Consider the following 9,768-nt stretch of genomic DNA (forward strand, 5'->3'; position numbering starts at 1 on the left):
TCAATACCTAGTAGAATTTAATGGAATGGAGTGAAATAGACTGGAATTTGGAACAAGATCAGTTAACTAATTGTAATGGAAAATTCAGACATTTCTAAGTAGAATAAAATGGAATTTATAACTATTTTTACTGTTTGCAGGTCCCATGGGTCTTGCAAAGCAGAAATTTTTTTGGGCTTAAAGTGAGCTTAATTGCTCAACCGGCTTGGCACATTTTAAGAGTCTTACTACAACTTTTTGTTCAAAAAGTGAGGTAAAGTTGATTGTTTGTGGGTCATATGTTATAGATTTTGTACAAATGATAATTAATTTTTAATTATTGTGGGTTCTACTCCACTTTTTTTGCTATAATACTTTCAACAAAAAAAACAATCAACTTATTTTATTTAGTTTTTTTTTTTAATTTACAATATTTTCAGCAAAGAAAAACTAAACAAATTATTCCCAAACTAACCCTAATTGTCACTCTTATAAAACTCCATCTCCTACCAAGGAGGATATGGTGAAGTGAGTGCAAATTTATGTGAAAATCCATTTTTTTTTTTCTACAGATTTTTTCTGTCTTTGGAATTTGGGGAATTGCTTCTCCTAGTTGCTTTGTCAAAACAAAGAAAATCACATTAGGTCCAAAAAGCATGGTTTCAAAATTTTACCAAATGTCTCATTCCATCTCAAATGACATTTTGAAAATGCCATCGTCACTTTTTGTCCATAAACACTGAACCAAACGGGCACTAAAGCACATCCAAAATCCAAATGCATACTAAATTTTCTTCCCTCAAGGAAGTTGCATAAAGTAATAAATACAAGCTACTTTAAGAAAACCATAAGTGTGGAGTGTCTTCTATTATCTAGTTAATAATACTAATACTGCACACAAATACACATATTTTGTCATAATTTTCTTACGTGATAGACTATGATCGGTTATCTGTTACTATCACATAAATCTATTTTTTTTACCTTTCATAATCTACCACATAAGACTGTTTTGCAAAAATTAGTGTGTTTGTGTGTGGGACTAATATTATTAATATCCAGTAGGAATTATTTAAAAAAAATAAAAAAAGCCTTGTAACTTTAAAAATCACTGGGTAATTACAAATAATTTTGCAAGAAAAGACCCAAAAGGTGGGATATAGCTCCCAGTCATTACCTACCTAACTTGTGCCTCCACCAGTTGGGCACCATCTCCAGCCATCACGGTTTTCGTTTGGGCCTGATTCTCATTCTCACTGAACTTCTTATAGATGTCACTCTTATAGAACTTCCTAGTCCTTAGCACCAGAATGAACGAAACAAGTGTGCCAGAAAAGGTCACGGCAGCAATGATAATGAAAGACAATTTGAAGCACTCAACCCCATTACACTTCAAGTCCTCCCCAACCTTCCTTATGAGCCCCGAGGCTACCATTTGCTTCTCAGCTTCCTTGTCATATAAATGCCCAGTGACTCTCACATTGAGCAAATAAGACCCTATTGGACTTGCCACTGCCGCAAAATTGAACAGTGTAGAGTAGTACTTGAGGCCAAAGATTTCAGAAATAATTGCAAAGAGCAATGGCCATTGTGCACCAAAACAAAACCCAATAATCACTGATGCGAAATAGATACCATTCGGTATATTAAACGCGATTAGGAGGTGACCAATACATGATACTAGGAGAGTCAAAGTGAGCATGAGAGTGCGTGGGATTTTGTACTTTGTAATGAAAATTTCGGAGGTAATACCTGCGACCACACGTCCGAGGTAGTTCCAAATGCTTACAAGTGACACAAAAGTGCTTATGCTTTGCTTTGGATATCCTAAGGAAGCTCCAATCTGACCCAAGTTGTCTATTACCGTTAAAGTTCCCCCTAGGCCACAGATTGTAGCAAAGAATATCAGCAACATGTCAATGCTGAAAAGTGCTTGTAATATCGTATAGTCCTCCCCTCTATCTGGTGGCTGAAAAGCTGTTTGCCAACAAGAAACTTGCTTTTTATTTTGAGCACTTGTCGTGACTGAAATTGTTGAAGCTCCATTAGAAATTGCCTCCTCTGTAGTAACTTTTATTGGTGAAGGGTCATTCATGGCTTCATTCTTACTCTTCCAAAGCCTGTACTCGTCTCTAATGACAACTGCAAGTGGGAGAAACAGTAAGAAAAGTACCATGGCTGCACTCCCTCCATATTCACTTTGTGTAAAGGTGACCCTTTTCTCTACTATGATTATAATCATCAAGAACCCCGCGAGACCAAGCGAAATATAGAGGAAATTATAGAGAAGTTTGAGCTCGTTAGGCTGCCGAGGAGCCTTCATGATCCTCATGGTTCGAAGAAAAGTCAAACATATAGCTGCTGGAAGCCACGCAATTAGCAAAATCAAAGACTTCGCGTCATCACCATAGATAGCATGGTACAACTGTGTAATCACAGCCCCACTTAGACCCGTGTAACCCTTCAAAACACCAATAAGAACTCCACGGCTTTCAGGGAAGTTCTTGATGCAAGTGACAAGGGCTCCAGTGTTGACAAAAGGTTGTGAATTTGAGCCAAGGCATATGTATAAGCACATTTGCCAAACATGGGGCTTGGCAACTCTTCCGGTCACGCTTAGCCATATCATGAAGTACCCAAAAAAGTTGAACCCTGCACCCATAGCTAACACAACCCATGGGGGTGTGATCTCATTGATTAGGCCAGAGATGATTCCAATATTTGCACCCAAGTCCTTGTAGAAGCTGATCAAATTGAGGGTGGTTTGGTCATAGCCAAGTGAGGACTTGATCTCGCTGGAGTAGAGGGCAAAGATGTAGCTCAAACCAGCCGTGTTCATAATCAAAAGAGACCCAAACATCATGAATCTCCGCCCCTTCAGAATTTGGAGGGTGAGGCCACCCTTCATCTCCGCCCAAGGGCCTCCACCACCACCACTGCTAACAACCATTGATCTGTTCTCTGCAGTGTTTCGCTCAGTATGATGTACCAAACAGTCCAAATGTTGACAAGGTTGTCATGTACCTCATGGAGTCATGGTGGTCCTAGAGATGTGTGTTAATTAATTGGGAGATAGTCAACATTTCTATAGTATATTTGAATTTAAGTACTTCAAGATACCTTTCTAAATAAAAAAAAGGTGCTTCAAGATACTTGCCATGACTTTTATCAACGCTACACGTATAATAGAACAAAAATCCTATTAAAAAAAGTGTTTTATTTTATTTCAGCAAGAAGAAAAAAGAAAGATAAAAACTTGTTTTATTTTATATTCCACTATTACTAAGTATGTCACATATGCTTTCTATAAAAAAAAAAAAAAAAAATGTCTCGTATTTCTTTTTTTCTTCTTGATAATATATTAGTGAAATATGATCAGTTGTTCCTTCTGTATTATTATTCTTTTTTCTTTTTCTTTTTTTGGCTGAGTGCTCAGGCTCTGAGAAACGAATTGAAATGAAGAAATTAGGTGCCACCAAAAAAATTACCCAAGTTGGGTCCGCATTTATGTTCCCCGCCTGCTATTATTGTGGATCTTAATCTTCCACATGGTTGAGAAATAGGACACAATTTCCAACCATAAAAGTACTAAACTATGGAAGGTAGAGAGATATATTTTAGCGTTTCATGTAGAGATATTTAGATTTCAAATCCTTTGTTTTGAACTATACATAAACACCCTATGAAAGATGGATAATTAAATAAAAAAGCATATGAATAGATAATACTTATAAATTATAATTTTTAATGTATATTATGTATTATATATATATATATATATATAATTTAGTTGTTACAATAAACGAGGATACCTAGCAATATAACTAAGACGTTTGATAAAGGCTTAACAATTTGTAATATGGAGAAGATGATAAATTATCTATTTTTAGAAAATATGATTGCTTTTATTTTTGTAACTGGTTCCCCTTGACTAATTAAGGATGTTGAAGGAGAAAAATAATTAAAATTTTCAATAAAGAATTAGAAAGTAAAATGAAAATCCTAATATTTTTTGGAAATCTCATTTTAGCTCCAAAAATAAGAAATTCAAAATAATTTTAAAAAAAAAATTACAATTCATAAAAACCAAGAAGACTATCAAATATTATAAAAAATTGTAAGAGATATTTTCTTTTATAGAAATTTAGGAAATCCATTGATTATTTGATTTCCACCAGAGATGTCAAATAACAAGTAGGCAAAATAAGGAGAGAGATGACGATATTGAGAAAAGAAAGATGACTGGATATATAATTTTAGATGGTTGAAGCAAACCAAAACCCAAGTAAAATTGATAGATAGCTTACCATTAAAAGAAAAGACCAATGAGATATAAATTATCATCACCTAATGGAATTTATTTAAGGATACAAGATGGAATAAATTCACCACTCAATAAAATCCACCAAATGACTTATATAGGACTTAGAATAGCCCTCTAAGCATAGGAAAACAAAAATAACATTCCAGCCAGATAACTTATATAGTACTTAGAATAGCCCTCGGAGCATAGGGAAAAAAAATAACATTCAAAACATTACATTTTCAAGATTAAAGTCAATTGGACTCATAGAAACTAGTAAAACTAGTAAAGGGCTTTTCTACCTTTTCGAGAAGCTGAAATGAGAGACTGTAATATTCCCTAGAAAATTCTATTTAAATGTTGTTTGATTCCTTGGACAAAATGACTTATTAATCTTTAAATATCATCTAAATTGGAGGAAAAATTTGATATAGAAAATATGGGTCTTTTTCATTGGGCTAAAAAGTCCTCTTAGTTGGGCCTTTTAAACTCATATTAGGTTAGCTAAAACTTCAAACACTCCTGTGTCAAATGGATTATTAGAACTTAGGAGAAATAATGGAAGGATTGATATTAACTAACTAAAACAGTAAATTAGTTAATTACCAAAATTTTTATATCTCAACTAGTTGATACCTTCTATATTTCCAATAGAAACGTTATTCCAGATTTAAATATCTTATTTTCCCCAATTATCAAATCAAAAAAGAAAAAAAAATGCTAATAAAATGGTCACATGGATTTTAAACATTCTTGGGGATGGTGCACCATATATTAAAGATTAGGGTACAACAAACGGGCCGTAGGAATTCTCCTAATTAGTGAGGGAAAAAAACTTTTCCCACGTCAAAACAAAAAATTATATAAATTATAAACTGTCGATTCTGATCATTCAAAACATGTTCATTTGTCGATAGCCCAAAATTTATCCCATATTTTTTTAAATGATTTTAAAACTATAAATGTAGAGCAGTTGTGTAACACTGTAACCATTATCAAATGTATTGAGAATGATCAAGCCAACTAATAAAGTCACCAGCTCTTTATTTTATTTCGAGTAATTTAAACAAGCCCAAACGTCAATACGTCTCAAGAGACAATTTTTTTACCTTGCAAGTTGCAACCAAAAAAATAAATAAAGATAGAACATAGTATTATATTTTTTCTTATAAGGAACAATTTAAGCCTAATAATAAAATTCTCACTATTTATACCAAATCTGTATTTTCAAGCTGAATCAAGAATCTTGTAACTTAATATTATATGTTTTCCCTTATAAGGAAAATTACTATAACCATTTTTTTTTTTTTTTATAAATCCGTAACCATCAAATTATTAAAAAGAAAAAAATTTAGGCGTAAATGCACTTTTAGTCCCTACATTTTGACGTTTCTCCATTTTAGTCCCTACATTTTATTTTTTCCACTTTTAGTCCCTAAACCAATTAACGCCCCTTCATTTAAGTCCTTGAAGCTAACTTCCGTCACTAATCTAACGAGAACACTGATTGATGAATAAAATAATAATAAAATTTAAAAATAAAAGAAAATATTTTCAATTAATTTTGTTTCTCTTTTTTTTGGGAAGAACATGAAGAACATGTTCATGTTCTTTGTGTTCTTCCCTATAATCAATCTTCAGCAACAACATCAAACCCAGAATCAAAGAGCAAACCCAGCAACGACCTCCATATTCCCTAATTGGTCATTTTTTATTTAAATTAAATGAAGCTCTTTCTCATCAAACCCAGCAACAACATCAAACCCACAACACAGCAGCCACCACCACCTAAAATCCAACAACACCACCACCGCCACCACTGCCAAATCCATACCCACAAACCCAAACCCACCAAAACCGAAACCCACACAACCCACTCACTGAATCCCACAACCCAATCATCGATTTCCATAACCCAACCACCAATTCATCGATTCCATAGCCCAGCAACCATCGTGACCCACACCTCAACCTCGACCACAAACGCCGATCTCCACCACAGACGCTGATCTCCACAAACAAACACCCTCCACCACGCCAATCCCCACAAACCCATACCCTCCACGCCGATCTGAGCAAACCCAAACCCACCAAAATCGAAACCCACACAATCCACTCACTGAATCCCACAACCCAAACACCGATTCCCACAACCCAGTCACCAATTTCCATAACCCAACCACCAATTCATCGATTCCACAACCCAGCAACCATCGTGACCCACACCTCAACCTTGACCACAAACGCCGATCTCCACCACAGACGCTGATCTCCATAAACAAACACCCTCCATCACACCGATCCCCACAAACCCACACCCTCCATGCCGATCTGAGAGAGATGGGTCGAGATAGAGAAAAGAGAGAACAAACCCACCCATCACCGGCTCTCCCTTTACCGTTGCCACCCATCACTAGCTCCATGTCATCAGCGCCACCACCAGTTCTCAAGTTCTCTTGGCGCAACTGTCAATCTTGTTCCTTCTTCAATATTATTTAGCTGGGTTTCTAGAGGTTAGGTTGTAGTGGGACTTGCTTTTAGTGGGTTGGAGGTGGTGGATCTGGTGATCAAGATTGTACAGTTTTTGGTTGATGGATTTTGGGTCTCAGTTGTTTGATCTGGTGGCTTGACGGACAGCGTGGGTGGGGTTGTTTTTCATGGGTCTTAATCTTTCTTTTTAGTGGCAAATTTCAATTGTGATACGTTATTCCCTACATTTATTCTGGGCAAAGATCCAGAAGAATGGGTCTGGGCTTTCAAAAAGATGAAGATGCGTTTGAACATGATTTTTTATTTTTGTTTTTATTTTTTTATTTAGTTAAAATTAATAAATTAATTTTTTAAATTTATATACTGATGTATCAGTGCTATAGTAAATTTTTAATATTATTTTATTCATCCGTTACTGGTTCCCGTTAGATTAGTGACGGAAGTTAGCTTCAAGGACTTAAATGAAGGGGCGTTAATTGGTTTAGGGACTAAAAGTGGAAAAAATAAAATGTAGGGACTAAAATGGAAAAACGTCAAAATATAGGGACTAAAAGTGCATTTACGCCAAAAATTTATAAAACTTTCATCCTCAAATAAAACCAGTTTATCTATCCATTTCATTGATAAAATCAACGACTGTTATGCGTAGCCTAGCAACCATTTTCGGGTCCAATGTGGTCTCCGGCCATAGCCATCTCCCTCTCAGCCAACTTCGCCTCCTCCCGGAACTTCTTGTAAATGTCACTCTTATAGAACTTCCTAGTCCTCAACACCAGAAAGAGAGAAACAAGCGAGCCAAACAATGTCACAGCAGTAATTATAATGAATGACAATTTGAAACACTCAACCCCAATACAATTCAAAGCCTCCCCAGCATTCCTTACTTGTCCTGAGGCGGCCAGCTGCTTTCTAGCTTCCTTATCATATAAATGCCCAGTGACCTTTACGTTGAGTACATACAGTCCAATTGGGCTAGCCACTGACCCAAAATTGTACAAAGTAGAGTAGTACTTTAGGCCAAAAATTTCAGAAATTATTGCAAAAAGTAATGGCCATTGTGCACCAAAAGAAAACCCGATAATTATCGATGCAACATAGAGACCACCTGGAGGATTAAACGCGATTAGAAGGTGACCAACACATGCTAATAGGAGCACTAGAGTCAGCATAAGAGGTCGAGGGAACTTGTACTTTTTCAATAGAATTTCAGAGACCAAACCAGAGGTCACTCGTCCAAGATAATTCCATATGCTCACAAGAGACACAAATGTGCTTATACTTCGAGTTGGGTAGCCAAGCGAAGTTCCCATTTGTCCCAAATTGTCTATAGCTGTTAAAGTGCCTCCAACACCACAAATTGCCGAGAAGAACAATATCAACATGTCAATGCTGAAGAGTGCTTGTAGTATGGTATAGTCGTCACCTCTATCCGGTGGGCTGAACACGTTTTTCCAACATGAAACATGCTTTTCTTTGTCCAATTCAGGGACCAAATTGGTTGTGTCAGGAATGGATTGTGCAAAAGATGCTGTAGTACTTTCTGCCTTTGGCTTCTCAGTGATTACTTTCACCTGGGAAGAATCGTTGGGTGATATATTCTTGTTCTTCCAAAGATAACGCTCTTCTATGATAACCACAGCAAGTGGGAGAAAGAGCAAAAGCAGCACCGCAGCTACACTTCCACCATACTCGCTCTGCGTGAACGTGACCTTTTGCTGTACTATAATCATGACCATTAGAAACCCAGCAAGGCCAAGTGATATATAAAGGAAATTATAGAATACTTGGAGCTCGTTCTGTTGCCGATTCACCTTCATGATTCTTATTGTACGTAGAAAAGCGAAAGATATAGCAGCAGGAAGCCACCCTAGAAGCAAAATCAAAGACTTCGTGTCATTACCATAGAAAGCATGGTAGAGTTGAGTGATTATAGCACCAGTGAGACCAACATATCCCTTTAGAAGCCCTAGCACCACGCCACGGCTTTCCGGGAAGTTCTTCACGCAGGTTACAAGTGCTCCAGTGTTGGCAAAAGCAGTTGAATTTGCAGCAAGAAAGATGTACAAGCACATCATCCATACTTGGGGCTTTGCTATTTTTTCTGTCACGGATAGCCATATCATGAAGTACCCCAAGAAGTTCACAAGTGCACCAGTTGATAAGACCACCCATGGGGGTGTGACCTCGTTGATTAGGCCTGGTAGGATACCAACGTTGGTGCCCACGTCCTTGAAAAAACTGATCAAATTGAGTGTGGTTTGGTCGTAGCCAAGCACAGATTTGATCTCGCTGGAATATAGTCCAAAGGCATAGGGTGTGCCTGCAGTGGACATGATTAGCAATGATGCAAAAACCATGAACCATGGTCCAGTGAGGAGTTGGAAGATGAAGCTCTTGTTGCTAAAGAGACCATTGGGTTTTCTAAAATCCATTTTTTGTAACTATTTGAGAGTAGTAAGTATGTTATGAAATTGGATGAGAGGATCATAACATATATATAGATAATAACACACACGTAATGTATGTATATATGGTCATAGATAATCAGTGTGGATGCACGTACAAAATTAATTTTATATATGTTCTTCTTCAATTTTGCCCATTCGAATGGGGAACCTTGTACGTTGATTCGAATACGTGGACTTAGCTGCAAAAACGGACCTATTCCAACAAGTAAACGCAATTAAGCACTTGTGGCTGTGGATATATGGATAAATAGCGGTGATAACTGGTGTAGTCTTGTATTGGTGCTTTTTTTTTTGGGTTTAGAAGCAAGAGTGGTAGATTGAAATCAAATTGAAAAAGATGCAGTTTTAAATTGGAAGATGATTGTTATGATTACATCAGCTTTTGCTCAATAAATAAATCGAGAATCGTTGTTATAAAAACTGGGTGTGACCGGAGTTGGTACTTGAATTATTGACTGGCCGACTTATATCTAATTGATATATTATATACCCACAATTATGGAATACTTTTGCACACCATTTTTAATA

The 9,768-nt window shown here is 36.5% G+C and overlaps 2 protein-coding genes across 2 annotated transcripts; both read right to left on the reverse strand.

Annotated features, from left to right (window-relative positions):
* Nucleotides 1–761: 761 nt before the first annotated feature.
* Nucleotides 762–3,077, reverse strand: LOC115954915. The gene has a single exon (XM_031072916.1). It carries the CDS (start codon nt 2,927–2,929, stop codon nt 1,157–1,159), a length of 1,773 nt encoding a protein of 590 aa, XP_030928776.1. The 5' UTR covers nt 2,930–3,077; the 3' UTR covers nt 762–1,156.
* A 4,345-nt stretch (nt 3,078–7,422) lies between these two features.
* On the reverse strand, nt 7,423–9,204 carry LOC115957066. Its single transcript, XM_031075304.1, has one exon. The coding sequence runs from the start codon at nt 9,202–9,204 to the stop codon at nt 7,423–7,425; it is 1,782 nt and encodes a 593-aa protein (XP_030931164.1).
* Nucleotides 9,205–9,768: the final 564 nt, after the last annotated feature.

This window comes from Quercus lobata, chromosome 8 (genome assembly GCF_001633185.2).
Source record: "Quercus lobata isolate SW786 chromosome 8, ValleyOak3.0 Primary Assembly, whole genome shotgun sequence".
Lineage (NCBI taxonomy): Eukaryota > Viridiplantae > Streptophyta > Magnoliopsida > Fagales > Fagaceae > Quercus > Quercus lobata.